Source organism: Balearica regulorum, chromosome 19 (assembly GCF_011004875.1).
Source record: "Balearica regulorum gibbericeps isolate bBalReg1 chromosome 19, bBalReg1.pri, whole genome shotgun sequence".
Taxonomy (NCBI): domain Eukaryota; kingdom Metazoa; phylum Chordata; class Aves; order Gruiformes; family Gruidae; genus Balearica; species Balearica regulorum.
In genome coordinates, this window is record NC_046202.1 from 2,844,264 (window position 1) to 2,861,592 (window position 17,329).

The 17,329-nt window shown below is 36.2% G+C and overlaps 1 protein-coding gene across 6 annotated transcripts in view; it reads right to left on the reverse strand.

Moving 5' to 3' along the window:
- USP32 (ubiquitin specific peptidase 32) overlaps positions 1–17,329 on the reverse strand; it is a 99,963-nt gene that overhangs the window by 52,470 nt on the left and 30,164 nt on the right. For all 6 annotated transcript variants that reach the window (XM_075771136.1, XM_075771138.1, XM_075771135.1 and 3 more), the window contains one exon: positions 4,137–4,264. In XM_075771136.1, the coding sequence (XP_075627251.1) occupies positions 4,137–4,199 (63 nt within the window). In that variant the 5' untranslated portion in view covers positions 4,200–4,264. The remainder of the gene's footprint in view (positions 1–4,136; positions 4,265–17,329) is intronic.

The following is a 17,329-nucleotide window of genomic DNA, read 5'->3' on the forward strand; positions in this document are numbered from 1 at the left end:
AAGACCAAAAAAAATCACCATCTCACTGGCCGAGGTCTTTATGCCAGGAGATTGTTTACCAAAGAGCTGACAAGCGTCAATATTTGTTACTCTAACTGTAAGCTAACAAATCAGCAAAGTACTTCAAAAGAATTTGCACCTTTTACACTAATAAAGCAAAATGTGACAAAATTTGTTGCCAAAAAGATTTATTTAACTTAAAACAAATAGCTGAACACTGGAAACAGACATCAGAGAAAATAAAATCTTCCTACACTGTTACAAAGAACAGCTTTTGAGGTCATCTGCTGACCACTATTTGTTATTAACAAAAGAAAATTTACCTTCCTTAGTAGTTCAATCACTTAGAATAATGTGTCATAATAAATTACTTCTAAATCACAACGTGACAGTAACCTGTCACTTTTCAGAGACAGTTCTGAGTAAAGATGGAAACAAACTGACAGCAGTTAGAGGAAACCTCTGTAAATAGATGCAATAAGATCACTGTGAGGCTTTTTCTTGTTTAAAGAAAGGGACAAGAAATCAGCTGAAAATTCCCAAAGTATATATTATATGCCTACTGACTTCCACATCTGCAGAAGCTGGCACATGTCTCCTTTGAGTGTCTTCAGAATAATGGCGTGGGGCTCAAAAATGAGCTTCAGAAACACCTAATAACAAAGCTCAGACAGATCTGTGTTTCCTCAAGTACCTCAGCCTAGATGAGCTGGGAATCTAGAAGAGTTCACATGGGTGAGTGGAACCAGAAGAAAGTTACTGGAACCAAAAGCTTTCTTTCTATCCCCTCTTCTCCCTCCAGTAACACCAGTCACAATGCTGCAGCCAGCATCCTCAAGCAGAAGGAAAGGATGGAAGAGGCGGGTTGAATACCAGCACTGTGGATGAGTCACTGCTCTTACTATCTCAGGCGTGGTTTCCATCTCGACTAAGAATGAAGCCAGGACAGGGAGGGACCAAACCAGCCACGGGCCTGTCAAGCACACTGGATAGATCTGGCTAATCCACTCAGTGCTGTAGTAGCAAAAAGAAGAAAAGGAAATGCCTATGACAGACCAGCGATGTTAGATTTACAGCAGTAACTGCCCTGTATGCTTTGTGTATAACAAGGTGTGGAAACTCTACCACTGTTGCCTTTCCAGCAATAAGAAGCAGACTAGCAGAATTCATTTGCAGAACAAGTTCTAGACCACCTCCAAAGTAGTACTGGGCAACAAGGTAGTAAAAAATTCTGAATTTTTATTCGCCTCTCTACTATCACAGTTATTACCAGACATAACGTTGAAGCAGACTCCCTGAAGACTCTTACCTCAACATAGTTCTGTGTGTTACCTGTGGTAAATACGCTCCTTGTCCACCCATCAAGCTACCACTTTCATTGCTTTTCACTTAGGACTATTAAAAGATGTCTGAAGGCAAGTAAATGTACATGAGGCTGATAACATACAAGGATCTAATTCTACAGAAAACATTATGTAGAACCTGCAGTTTCATTATACCATAAGACATAGCGCTACCTAAATATATTAACTTCCCATAGGGTACTCAGATCATCCTCTTCTATTACTAAAGTTTAATCCATTTACAAATGCTTGAAGGGCTAAATTATTAGAACTAAATTTGTGCTCTATTTGGACACAATGATTGTATATGCTTCATGGCCAATGTCATGGCAGAGATTTGAATTCCACACTTTCTACTTGCAATCATTCTGATTTCACAAGATGCCTTCAAGGCTACATTGCATACATAAGCAATTTACCTTTATATTACATTGGAATCTTTACCTTTATATTACATTGGAATCATTACCTTTTTTTTTTTTTTTAAAGAAGCAGTTAGCTCTGTTGAACACTATAGTTTAAGTCTTAATATAACCATTTGTGATCCAAACAAACCCCACCAAGAGCACAAAAAGAAAGAGAATTCTTACATTTCATATTAACAGAACTTCTAAGACAAAAAATATAGTTATGAATAAACAAAAGATAAATCCCTGGTTTTTTTTCACAAATTTTAATAAAACACGATCTTTTCTTTATACTTTATTCTTCTCCATCACTCAAATATAACCTTTCTGTGCTTTTAGACTTTTTAAGAACAGCTATTCTATAAATTATCTCGAATAAAGCTGTCTCCTCTCTTCACCCATCTGAAAGCATTCTTCTAATTCGTACCCATTTCTGAGTTTTTCCACTCACTTCTGTTGAACTGTGTACATCTCAGTTATGGTATCAGTTGCATGTCACAGATCACATTTATATAATAACACATTGACTGTTCATGATATAAACACAGAAAAGGAATTCTACGGATAACGTCCAAGGTATTAGTATTGAACGTACGTCATTACAACCATCGGCAGCTGGCATTACTTTGATTTTGCTGCTTAATCATTCTTTGGGAAGTTTATAAACACTGAATGGTTATATAATAATATATAACAGAGTTAGTTTGCATTTCTAAGGAAGGAGCCCCACAATTTTTTAACTGTGTTATTTGGAAAACTTCTTCTAATAAGATGCACTGTCAAAATATGACGCGATTTTGTATTTTCCAAAATTACTTAATATTGTTGCAGCTTTACTTAAAATAGCCACACCCAGACACTATCATAGCAATTTAAATTTCAGAATGTAAAATTTAGGGTAATTATATGGTGCACAGTCATATTTTTTTATAAATTTTAAGTCTGACATGTTGATCCCCTCCCTTATCCCACTGGGGGTGGGGGTGAGCGAATGGCTGTGTGGTTGTTTTAGCTGCCTGCTGGGTTAAACCACAACAAGAGATAATCATCACCAAAACTCCGTCTTTAAGAACAGATTTTTTAAAAATAAAGTAGAAGGTAGCCAGCAGACATTTGAAAACCTGGGGTTTCTATTTGTGACCATAAGTTTACTTCATCCAAATCAGTAATTTATTCCTTAATACTGGCATAAGAGGGATAAAAACGTACATGTTAACTCATGATGTAAAATTCTCAACATTTTATATTATTTCATACTAATTGTACATGGTGTAGGATACGTTTTGTGTTTAATCTTATGGGCTACTAACAGTCAAAGCATCCAGACAACATATACAGAAATTAATACTGAAGACATGCTTTAAGCTATGGGCAAATCATACACTTTCTTTTGATTTGATAGCACTAACACACATTGCAATTTTTCCTGTTAAGCGCTTGAATACCCACATAAAAATCAAACTGTCAACTGCATTACAGAAGCAAGTAATATCCTCCTCTTTGTCAACACTTAGGAAAAATAGGAAAAATAACAGAGAAAAGATTAAACTTAGGAAAAAGTAACACTCTACCACAGTGTTAAACCTTTTGCAATACACACTTCACTACTCACATTATCTAAATAAAACTGGAAGACGTACGCTGCCTGTGAGGTCAATAACACTGAAGATACCAGAAATACAAGCTGTGATTAGAAATGACATGGAGCAAGATATCATTTGAAATGTCTGGCTAATCTTTTTCTTCTCTATCAACTATATTTTAATTTCTCTCTCAAGACAGAGGCAATGCTATGAAAGAAAACAATTTCTTAAACATGAATGTGTGCAGGATGGTATTACTATTTTTTTAGATATATACACACTTACAATATTTATATCCATGTAGCACATTTTGATTCTGGCTATTTTTCAGTTCATTTATACATTTCTTATACATAAAATAATTTTAAGAGTTTATAAAGATTAATCTGCACTTTAGAAAACAAAGTAAGAGCCAAAGGAATCTCAGAAAAGAACAGCAGCAAGCGCATCTCTAGAGTAAATAAAATCGTCTCTTATTATGGCTACATGTAGCGTTAAAACTTCCCAGTCTTTTACTTCCCCAGATCTACATCTGGATATTCAGGTTTACTTCCAAGTCATCTACCACCTAATAGTTTGGTTGGAATCAGCAGCTCAGTCAAGTACACACCAGTGACAACCCATGATCCAACTCTGGAACATTCTCTTCAGATAGAGAACGTACATTGTGATACTGTATGAAAAATGGAAAGAAATTAAATTAACTTGTGTATCTGTATAGGCAGATTTGTGCATGCACATCTATAGATGTAAGTTATCAACTGCATATGCCTCCCCAGAAAAACAGCAAGTTCATAGATTACCTCAGCAACTTTTGGAGGGACTCCATCACCAAGAACTTCCCTGATGAAGCACTGTTGAGTCATATAATATGACAGTCCACAAGTTCTCTTGAAAGCATCTTTCAGTCGCTTTAGCTCTATGTCTGTAACTGTGTTGAGTGAGAAGAGAGGAGAAAAAAAAAAGATTTGGTCAGTAAAGATGTTGCAGAAATGTAATAGTTTAAGGACTCTCAAAATCCTATACATCTTACGTTTAATGTTACAATAAAAAGATAGGAAGAAATTAAATGCATGATTTCACCTAAATAGTGGGAAAATCTGAGTACTAGGAAATGAGATCTAATAATCTAATCTTCCCCAAAAAAGTAAAGTAGATCTAAAGTTTACATCAATGATTACAACAGTTCACTGCCTAAGTTTTCTCTGACTACAATAGCATATTATAATTTGTTCCAAATTAAGCACCATTATTGTCACACAAAAGGAAAATAAGTTAACTTTACGGTTGGTTTTACACTGCATGTAAGCAGAGAAATGATCTGTAACCAACAGTGGTGAATATTGTTAAGAGCAGCTCCAGCAGCATGCTTCAAGCATTTTCATCTAGCAACCAGTCTGTTTTTCTGTATAACAAAAAACCCAAAAAAATTTAATCACCACTTACATGCTCATAAGACAGTACAGTGAAGCATGAATTTAACAGGAATACTACAGTTAAATTTGGACTAAATGTAATTCTTCGCCTAAGATATTCTTGCACAGTCAAAATCTGATTGCCAGCTAAAGCCTGTGCAAACTTGTTCGCAATCTGCAAACGTGAAGAGTTTCATGACATCCCGTTTATACTTGCACATGAGCTTCCTGAAAAGCAGTCCCAGCTTTCCAATTTTACAGGCATAAAGCAACTTTCTAACAAAGTGTCTAAAAAGTGCAGTATCTCACTGAACAAAACAAGTACTTTGTCAAAAATCAAGTTGCAGAGAGTAACATACCATGACCTGATCACGCATAAGTTACCATGTAGTGCAGAAAGAGCTATTTACCATGTAGAAGCCAAAACAAATGATGCTGTACATGATAGCTATTTCACTGTATTTATAGTAAGGCATTTTCCTTACCCTGATATAACAAGTCAGACAGAAACAACACTGACACGGCCAAAAGCCTGTCAAGCTTTTTGTCAGCCAAAATAAAACAGAACGCTTGAGAGCTTAATCCAGCACTCTCTCTAAAACTTCTACATTACAATTAATTCATTCATCAAAGGAAAAATCACTCCTTAAAAGTAAATCACATTGAAACATTCCTCCCTAATTTTAATCCTAGTCAACATTGAAACAGCCTAGTGACTTCATTTAACAATTGTGTGTAGAACCAGAAATTGGATCATGTTTCTTTTCAAATTTTATTATAGATTCTGGGTACTTTTGACGGGGGGGGATCAAAGGATCTAAGAAATAAACGTAAAGCATGAGGCATAGAGCACTGGCGCTAGCAATTAACATGGATTTGGCCAAAGACATACTCAAACTGTCATCATCACATACCTTGTTTTAATAAAACAAGCATACTTTAATTAAATGGCAGAAGAATGTTGGTATAATACTGTTACCTGGCTTATATGGTGTTTAAATTTCACTATTTCATATTAACATCTGTCCATAGAGTCATTTTCTTTCTTTATGTCTTTACATGTGATGCTTTAATGAATGCTCAAACACTGTTATGCACACCAGTTTAAGGGTTTTTTTCCAAGATTTTCCCTAGCTAACTGGAAACAGACTCTCAGATGCAATATTTACAACCCGAAGCGACATTCTCCACACTCCCCAGCTCTTCTGAATTACAGCAACAGGAAGCAAAATAAAGATTCTGCAAAGAAACCCAACCTCATGCCCCAGCCCTTCCTCCAAACATGTGCAAGAACTTAACAGAAGTGCTTCACATCAGAGGGATGCTTCACCTCCACACCTCTTAAGCAAACTTTCAGCCAACAGCAACAACTCCCCACCACATGTTTAATGAGTAAAAGCTTGGGATTGCTAAGGGGACATAAAAAAGGGAAGCTACTGGCTTCATTATTTTGGCCAGATAAAGCAAACAACCTAAATCCTAGACAAAATCTAGCAACAGTTCTTTGATGAAAATATTTAAATGTATTTTTTTGTTATATGCATGAGCATGCACACACTCTTAATAAAAATAGACTCGGCATTCTGGTTTTTTCTCCCCCTCAGTTAATTTTTTTTTAACTCCTCATCAGTTAATCCAATCTAGTTTGTTGTCTTTTGGTAAAAAAGTTTATACACAAACAAAGCATTTACTAACCAGATGCTTACAGCTTCACACGCATCATAACGGACTTTCAAGTAACCTAATTATTGCTTACTGCAATAATTGAAACACGCACAACGTATACAGCCACCTAATATAGCATTGTTTCATTACCAACATTTTCAGGTTTAGCTTCCTGGCTGCATAGAAAATTGAAATAATTTTCATTAAAAAATATGAAGGAAATATCTTTTTTTCCAGCATTCATTTCTAACTACAGATTTTGTGTCCCTTGTTCCAGTTCGTTAAAGTTTCTCCCCAGCACAGCAGCACGGTGGGGAGGAGCGAAGGAGGCTCCGTGTGAACTCAGCTGCACACCGGCAGGGCGCTGTGGTCCTGCTGCACCAACAATCCCCGCTGTTTCTGGGCAGAGCAGTTTCCCACAACTCTAGTTACCTTCCAGCTGCTGACACCACTGGGCCCACTTACTGCAAAAGCACTTCTCAATAGGAACACAAATATAATCTTGCTGAGTTATACTTGTGCGGTATTTTCTTGCTAGGATTAATTAAAAGAAATACAACAGCCCATAGCCATGTAAAACTTTCTATTACTGCTTTCAGAGTAAATTTTATTAATCCAATAAATGCAAACTGACTATATGTAATAGGCTAGAATATCAAGTTATTTTAGTCAGTCAAGTATTTCCATAATCATAAAATTTACTGGGCATTCCTTTACGAGATTTACCTGTATTAACAGAAATTAAAGCAATTTGTAACCTGACAACCTTAACTGCAGACCATAGTAGTACTCCAGAGATATTTTATGTATCACCTTATATCCCTAAGCACAGGAAACAAGCTGCATGATTCTAGGAGTCACCAAACTGCAACCACCTCTCCTGCAACAGAACTGCATAGAGCAGTATTTCTTTTGCTAAACTCTGATGCAATGCAGAGCAGTGAATTAATTTAACCTTGGCAGAGCTGCCATTTTGCAGTTTCACAGGACAGAGAAGGCCTCTACTCTAAGCAAATACATCTCACTGTATCACAAGTTAAGACAACAAGCACAACACTGAAACTTAGGCCAGCTACATCTCGGAGGTACACACTACACCTGAGAGCACTGCAGGCAGCAGTTATTGGTACTTCCTCGAGCACCTATGACTGCCAAGAGTGTACTTCAGGCAGTATTCAGGAAAATCCCATACATACATATGTACCATGAAACATAGAAGTGACTAGTGAAGGAGGGGTTGCCGAGGAGAAGATTGTGAAGAAAACTAGTCAACTAACACTACTAACGCCTTCAAAAAGAACTGTCAGTATAGCATTTAATAGTAGATAAACTGATACTGCTAGTCCATGTTACATTTCAAAAAGCAAGTTATTAGTGCTAGAGACCATGTAATATTATTGTTGTTTTTCTGCAGAAAGTACAAAACAGGTCATGGAAGTACAAGAATGGTAATTACTTCCCATTCCTTCCCCAGGACACATTAAAATGACAGATGCTGGCCATTTAAAATCATCTGCAAAGCTTTGTAAAAATAAGTTCATTATACATTTAGATCCAGGCACATGAAAGTACTACTGAAATGAGCAGAGTATAAATCAAAGATATTATCAATGTTCACTATGACTCTGGAAGACAAATAAAATATTTGAATACAAAATCCCAACACCAAAGTACCAATTATTCAACATAGTGATAGAACATGACGGCATGTTGAAAGGAAATAAAACTAGGTCTTAAATTATGAAAGTAACATTTGCAGAAGCAATACATCTATTACTATAACAATATTAAAAATTAGAACACTTACATACCCATAAGCTACCTTTTCTCTCTCCATTCCACAAGTCCTATGCAAGAAGCATCACAGGCCATGAAGGTATTTTTAATCCCACCTTTAGACTTAATGTAGTTAACAACCCCGTTTCCTACACCGACTTAAGTTCCTTCATTAAGTATACTCACTTTTTCCAAAGGCACAGTCTTACCAGACACTTTCAGCAGACAGTTGTCTACAAACATCTAAGAAAAGACCATTCACAAGCTGCTTTCATTAGACAGACAGACGCTATGCTATCGGATACACTGTTGCTGCATTCATAACCTGACAGTGAAAAACAGAACACGTAAGACTTCCCAAAATAAGTTTATAGTAGTCAACACAGCAAAAGCCATCTCCACATTGCTCCTACCAGTAACAGGTGGCACAGCCTCAATCTTATGGCTGAGAAAGCAATGCAATTGGAACTGCACACCTAATTCTGTACACTTCAAGACTATAGAAGCTAACTACCTATTGTGAGATTCTAACTCAAAATAATAAAAATGAGCTTCAGTAATTAGATACCGTATTCTAATTCTTAAAAATGTATCTGCCTACTTCCAAAACCCACTACTGAAACAAACGGTCTTTTCTACAAAATGAGAAGTCACAGACTGACATTCTGTACAGGTAACTTTACTAATACAGACTTCCTCAATGCCACCTTAGCTGGACGGCTTCCAATAAAGTTAAAGACAGTTTAACAGAAGATTAGTGCTGCATCCAACTCTCCAGGGAATATTCAAGCTCCAGTTTGTTTAATAAAGTTTAAATGAAACCATGCAACCTCAGCTAAAAATGTCATCGCAACTTACAGTAATTTTAACCAACCTTCAGTTCATCCCAACTGCTGAGGATATTTTTAGCTTAATAGTGTTACTTAAACTTAATGCTGTTTATATGGATTTAAGACTCCACATTTTTTTTAAATTAACATCTGTCCAGGTAATGATTTGTGTGGTGCCTTCCAAAACAGTCCCATGCTGGAAACCACCGTCTCTGCACTGCTTTCACTCCACGTATTAATCACCAAGTCATCCTGGAATTTTCCATTTAGAATAAAACTGTATCTGAAGCTCAAACAATGCAAGCCTAGATGCCCAACTCTAGACTTAAACCTTATTTTGCCACCCACATAAATCTGATCTGAATTTCAGAGGGGTTCCCCACTAGCTGCATCACTGATCTAAATGGGAGCTGCAGGGAATCTGTCTCAGAAAAAAATATGCTACATTTATGTAGAAGCCTAATGTTAGATACCCACACTCGGGACATTACCTATAATGTTCTATTTGAAAAAGGAAGGCAAGGAACACAGCTGAAGTTACTACCCTCCTCAAAACTAAGAGGAGTTTGTAAAAACAAACTTATCTGAAGCATTTACTGTCTAGTACTCAAATTCTGTAATATTTACATGTGCTCAATCAACTGCTTTCAAATTTTAAGTCTGTTTTGTACAAAAACTGTAGCCCAAGTAGTGTACATAAAACCATAATTTACGTATCACACAGTTTCTCTTCAAGCAGCAGATACTATTCTTTTTGCTTACCCATTCTGTAACATTAAGATGTACATCTTTAGATGTACCTCAAGTTCTGTTTAACTAAACTAAGCTGGAGGAAATAAACCCTTGCAGCGGAGCTTTGGCAACTTTTGCAGATAATATTCTCTATTCATATTAGAAACTTTTTTCTTTTGACATCCTGTAGCACTAATCCCACCCCCACCTTCTTGTCTTTATCTCAGAAAGTTTTAAAATGCATTTGAGTAATATGGCTCAACGTACAGCACAACCTCTGCCACTTCAAGACAAAGGTCGTACCAAAAAGCACAGGCAACTTTATACACAAATACTTGTGCAAAACTCAGCAAGCTGGGAAGAAAATACCTGTCTCGGCAAAAGTTACTCTGCTGTTACGAGCCTGCTAGTGAAATTTATTAAGAGTCATCATAAATATATGACTACATAACTAAATACACCTAATATTGACACTTTTGCTTCACACTTCCAATCTTGGAAAAAGAGATAGAAGAAAATGGTTACATCAAAGCCAATTCCTCGCTAATCAAAGTACCTACATTGCATACTCTATCATACTTCCTTATAGATGCCGAAACCAGGACAACAAACTAACGAATCTAAGCTTTGTACAAATTACCTCAATAGTACGTTTTATTCAAATATTGTAAGAAAACACTTAGAATTTTTTTTATTTTTTTTTTTTTAAATTATGCAATACTAGGAACACCATTGAGGCCAAGAACATAAGAACTGCCATGCACCACAGTCTCTGCCATGCACCAGTAACTAACTTGCACCTAAAGCAAGAACCAACAGAGTAACTTATCTTCTCATCTTTCAGCATATGGCTGCTCTCCAACGCCCTTGCAAATAAGTTTAAAGATTTACAGATGAAGAGAAGCAACATCAAAATTTACGAGCAAGCACTGCTGCTTAAGTTGCAACAGTTCACACGTGAATGTTAAGCATTGTAAGAACCAAATATTCATTTTGAAGGGAGCTTGTCTAAAGGTTAAAAGAAGTCGTTAGTCAGGCACAATGGATTTATCACAGCTTATGGAAGATAATTACTATATAGCTTGCCTATGACATGCAACAAGAGTGAGCACAGTAAGTACATTTTAAATTCCTATCTCGAATTTATCAGGAAAGTCAAACCAGCCACAAAAAATACCTTCCTTTACAATGCTTCTTCCCCTACCCTTCAAAATCCAAGCACAATTATGTAAAATACTGTGGTGATACAGAATGAGATACAAAATGCAGCTTTCAAAAGCATACAGCTGTCTGTCGCAGTAAAGGATAAGAATAAAAGCACAGCACTTGAACTCTTCCAATACTGCCCGAGACGTTCAGGCAAGAGACACTTAACCTCTCTGTGTCTTAGTTGTCTCAACACTTAAATGAAGATAAATACTAGTCTACATCAGACAGATGTTTGATAAATGAGCTAAGATCCTCTGTAAAAGTATTATAAGCTACTACTAAAGAGCTGCTTTGATCAGTGAAAAGGACAGAATCTCAATAGTGTAACTGAGGGTAGGTGGAGTTAATCTGCCATGGCTACTACAGACTGACAGCCGCTTAATATAATTATAACAAACTGACACAGAAACAACATGTGTATCTGTTTTCTTTCCTTTCATCTTATTAGAGTAAAAAAGTATTTTTATTAGAGTAAAAGTAGTGACTCCTGAAAACAAATTGATGATTTGGTAACCTCTATTTACAGCGGAATCACAAAAGTCACATGCAAATCGTAACTTCCATTAGCATGAGCAGCAATAATAGCACTAAAAAGCTGATAAAATCTTTATGTTTCAAAAGCCTAAAATATTTCATTTGGCTACATGAAAAGAAATTATTTATTTTAGTTTACAGGTGACCAGTTTAAAAAAAAAAAAGCAGCACCAAATCAAGGCAGAAGACCTTGACATGTATTGACAATGCTCAAAATCAGAGCAGGAAACAAATTACTTCATAGGCAGGAAGGAAAAAAAACCTGGCTAAGATAAAAAGTTCAGTTAAGGTGAAGGGTCAAGAAACTTTGAGCTCAAGAAACATCTGACTAAACTATCTTAGAATATATCTAGTAGGGCTAGTACTTTTTCCCAGAATTGTAAGCATCAAAATGCCCACAATAATCTACAAACACACACACACTCAAAATCTGAATTTCCAATGTCACTACTGGATGAAAAACAGCTTGCTATGTCAGTCCCTTAAAAAAAACAAAACAAAAAAACCCCAGCCCTGCAGATGTCAAGTATACAGATCACGCAATAATTTGCAACCATCAGCACAACACTGCATTTATTTTTTACTAAAAATAACCAAACTTGAATCTTAATAAAACAGACAACTTGATCATCCTTCAGCCAGCAAGCAAAACTCACCTACATCAAGCTCCTCCTGACTTTCCGCTCAGGTTTTAATAATTCTACTATTTTGATTTTTAAGTGACAATTTTTCAGGTTTGATATCAAACTCACAGGGCATATAATTCTCTAACCAGACAATTATCTTCCCTGTAATCACTTGCTCAATATTTCCCTCAGGAATCTTCATCCCAGTTATACATGGAAATTTTATTACTTTTTTCATTAGTCTTTATTGTGACTTAATGGCTGTGGTTATGAAGTTGTCAAGAACCAAAGCAATTACTAAAAAGCATCAAAGAGGTAAAATCTGTAAGTGAACGTGAAGTATGTTTGGGAACAACCCCAAATAGGAAGAACAAACTGCAAAATACAATACAATTGAGATAAATGAACCAGCTATGACTAAAAATACAACCTCCACACCCACCTGTTCCTGCCAAAAAGGAATCCACTTGAGAGTATTTTGGGAGGAAACAGAGACAAAAAAAATCCTGCCTCCCCCCTAATGAAAAAAATTAATCCACTCTTAAGGAATCTCTCATAAAGAGAGTATCAAAAATGACACCATTCAAATTAAACAGAGCATCTCACTAAAGACTTAATAGTCTCAACATGACATTTACCAATAACAGGAATTTACCAGTAACAGCAACACAGTTTTGGTAGTTTAAAAAAAAAAAAAATCAAATCATTCAATCCATTTGTATTTTTTTTCCTCCTACCTATTCTTTGTTTTTTGGTAGTAGTGGCTCATCTTGGGATAAAGCTTTTCTTGGTTCTATCAGACCTAGCCATAATGCATATCAAAGGTTTAACATCTTGTGCGAGGAGAGCAGAAGATTTAGTTATTACAATAGGATTTGCCAATTTTCTGTAACATGAATACTTAGCATTTATGTGACGCTTTTAATCTTCAAAGAGCTTACTTCTCACAGTTACCATCCTCAAAAAGAATGCCATTAAGTATTATTAGCCTGTTTTATCCATCTGTAAAGTATCTCCATCAGGGCACACACTGTCACATTGCTATTTGGATTATGTTTGCTTCAAGCAAAGCTAATCAGCACAGGTTCTGTGACAGCCCTCCTCGTAAGACTAGTGTGGAGAGGAATTGCTACATAATAGCCCCAACAGCGAAATAATCCTCCCACAATCTGAGCACTTAAATCTTAGCGGCGATATTTTATATCCTCAGAATTAAAGGAGCCTAGTTTTATATGCTTACCAGTCCAACCCTGTGAGCCGCAGAGGAAACCTGAAAGAACCTGAAAATTCAGAAACCTCTGCAGATGACTAAAATAACTTTTACCATACATACAACCACAAATTTAAGTGCAGAAGACTGCAATATTAGGAAGCAAAGTAATTACTGTTACCAATTAAAGAACTGGTAAACTCATTCTCAGTGACCAAACAAAGCTATTTCTAGCCCTGATTAATCACCTTTCCCAGCCACAGGGCCTTGCAGAGCACTTATCGCTTCTTCCAAGATGAGGTGCTGTTACTGCTCTAGATGCTCTGAATAAATTACTGCAGACCCGGGAGAAGCGAGAAGACTCAGCTAGCTGACCAGCACAGCCAGGCATGGAAACAGTACAGAAAAGGAAAGGAGGCAGAAATACAAGTTTTAAATGGTTTTCAACACAGAGCATAAGCCATCTTGTAGCTACAGCAAGAACTCTGAACTCCCCTCCAAAAGACAGAAGCATGGACAAAAACGAATCAGGAGTTTGGGAAGCCCTAAAAGTAAGCAACCCTGCCTGGGATGCCTACCGTCACCTGAGCGTAGTCATCGATCTTTGACCAATTTCTAAACTCTTCATTCCTCATTTTTTATTTCCTTTTCCACTACTATTTTCTTCTGATGCTTCTTCATAGTTTATGTAGTTTGTATATGACTTCCCAGGATGATGTGCTTAGCTCTCAGTCTTTTCAGTATTAGAATGGATATTTAGTCGGTTTAGATTAGAAACAAAACTGTGTGCCTCTGAGCTGTCCCTTCAGTGTTCCTGCCAAATACACTGAAAGTTTGTATTGTCACAGGTGAGCAGCACAACTTCTGTCACAATTCAGAAAAGCTGCTTCTACTTTATTACCACCATGAAAATCATCTAGACATTTATGCTTGTTAAGATACACAAAACGACATTATATAACTCATTTCCAAGAAATAAACAGCCTATTAAAATAAAAGGGAAAGGCAAATGCCAACTATGTAAATGCGAACACCACATAAGGATCTTGCTAAAATACACTGTAATATAAAATATTTCATATCCTGTCTGTCTCCCAACGGTGTCAAAGATACTAAATGCAGCTATACTACGAATTGTTCTCTAATTAAAAAAATATAGTCTAAACCTGACAGTTAAACAGAATCTGCAACTTCTGCATAGGAAGGCAGTGTTTCCTATAGCCTTTACTGAGGACAAAAGGCAAGGAGTTCTAATTTGCAATTGCTGGTATAGTTTTGATCAAGTATTTACTCAAGTGTTAGTCTCTGGCAGCTAGAAGAGCTAACTCTAGTTAAATGTAGTACTTAAATACTATGACAAGAGTAATAAAAGATTCAGATAATATTTATACACCGGTAAATCTTAATTTCTACAGTTAGAAGAAAAAGATTACTCACTTGGAAGTCAAGTGTTTTGGCACAAACACATTACACACATGTATGTATACATACAGCTGATGAACAATAAACGGCTCTGTATTTTGAGCCTTCCTATTCTCAACTCTTAGGGATACATCTGTGTAAAATATAATCTCAAATTCAGATGCAAAGCGAACTATTTTAGTGTCAGGTCATAAATTTACTTCTTCTGTTACACTGTTACAAACACACGATAACAAGTTTGCTACGCAATCTGTGAATGGCTGAAAAATAAAAGCAGAATCACAAATAGAGACACTAGCCTACATAGGCAAGAAATAAAATAAAAACTAACATGTGGTTAGTTCTGGGACCCTATTACAGGTTTGGTAGAACACCAAGATCTGAAATGGAGATGGTTTTTAACAGACAATAGCAAACAATTAGCGTCACTATTTCCCAACTCCATTTCCACTGCTGCATCTCCTGTTAAGAGAATTCTCCATAAACATCCATACTAGTTTTAAGTGCTCTATTACAAAATTTATCTCTAAAATTATTCATCATTAGATGTACAGTATTCCTAAGGTCCTCCATTCAAAAGAATGAAACATTGTATTTAGATACACGATGTAACAGCTGTATGAGAAACCACCTTCCAGTAATTTTACTGCCACTGACCAGCTTAGATTGATGTGATCACTCAAATTTCAGAGTTTCATATAAACACACTGTCCAATGTTTCACAGAAAAGAAATATAGAAACAGAACAGGTATTGGAATGACTTAACAACAAAGAGCTACAATGCCCTGCATAGCATCAGCAATTGGAATCTCTCCTTGAATCCCTGAAGAGACTCATAAGACATCCCCAAGGACATTCCAGTCCCTATTAGAAGCAGTATATTTACATAGTAAGTTACGAACATTTTATATGAAGATATACTTATCAAATATTTTATATTCTGCTTTTTAATCTCTATTCTTCTAATATTCTGGCCTCTGCAGATATTTAGCCAGTGCTCTATATTAGAATTTGTGTATATTACAGTTCCTTCCTCCTTTAACCTATCTACATTGCAATCTACTAATTATTTAAAGAGCAAGATTACCTCACACAAGATATTTACACAACTATTCTTTAAGCACGGTGATTAGAAGACAACACTGAATGGCAGGTAACACAAAAAAAGTGGGGAATTTGTTAGTGGCAAAAAGATCGATCAGAATTCTTTAGGAAAAGAAAAATCATGTTGTTAGCTACAAGGCCGGAAAACAGGGACCAAAAAGTTCTGATATTACTTTTCCACTGATAACAACCTTCGTTAACATCCTCACAGAATACAGAGCAGGCTGTACTGACTGCACTAACTGCTGCTGATGGTGATTCTTCTTAAAGCAATGCTGCTTCAGCTATGCGAAATGCAAATCCACTTTTCTAATTTTTAAATTAAAATCCAAGATTTAACTGTATCACATTGTTAGGGAAAACGTGATGAAAATCAGCTTTACAAGACTAGGAAATTTCCAGTGCAGAATAAGATTTTGTTTCTGGATAACACCTAACCACTAGAAACACGGATTGAAAGGAAGTGGTTCTTCAGCCCAAAATAGATTCATGATGCCATATTCAAGATCATTTTTAGACCAAATTTAATCTGCAGAACTGAAGTTCTCATAATTACTATCCCAACACTTTCAGTTCTTTTTCTCTACATCCACAGACTTATTAAATCTGGCACTTCCTGTTCTGCTTACATTTCTGAGTTTCTTCCCCACTGTTTTCATTCAAAGTTTCAGAATTTTAAAAGAACAATTTTCCAAACTAATGCAGTAAGATTGATCATTTAAAAGAACTGTGAAAAAATCCAACTAAATCACTCTTAGGATCATTTGCAGAGTTCCACTGAGACCGTAGCATATACCTGCTAAAGTATTTAAGTTCATGACTTGCTGCCAAAGCAGTCTGCCACAGGACAAAACCTCAGCATTTCCATTATCACTATAAATTAAGATAAGGAATATCAATCAAAACACAAGAGAAATGTAAGCATACATTCTATACTAAGTACTTAATGTGAAATTAAATTGTACAAGTGAATGACAACTGAAAGACCAGCTAACAAAGACAGATACAATGCAAATAAAAACCATGACTTGTGAGGAAGAATTCAGAAGGGTTTATAGTAGGTTTTATTTTTAAAGGACGAAGAATACATTTTTATGCAGAATGCAATTATCTCTTATTTTGGCCTGGTGACATTGCCTCTCAAATTCTGGGTCCATTTCAGACTCCAAACTAAGTGAAACAGCTTCAAAGGATTTGGACATTAAATAAAAATAATCAGCAAAATAAATGTTATATAAGATACCAGAAAGTATAGCTTCGTTTGCCCTTCTGAGTTGACGGTTAGAAGCACATGTAGCGCTGACAGCTGACATGGCTGCCTCACTCCAGACCTGTTGCACACTGCTTTTCTCTGCGGCTCACGACGCGTGCCTACAGAGAACCTGACCAGAAGAAAAGTCAAATTCCTTTTTAAGGTACAGAATGTCTCACTGAGTCTTTAAAACCATTCTAGAAGTCAAAATTGAAGTGTA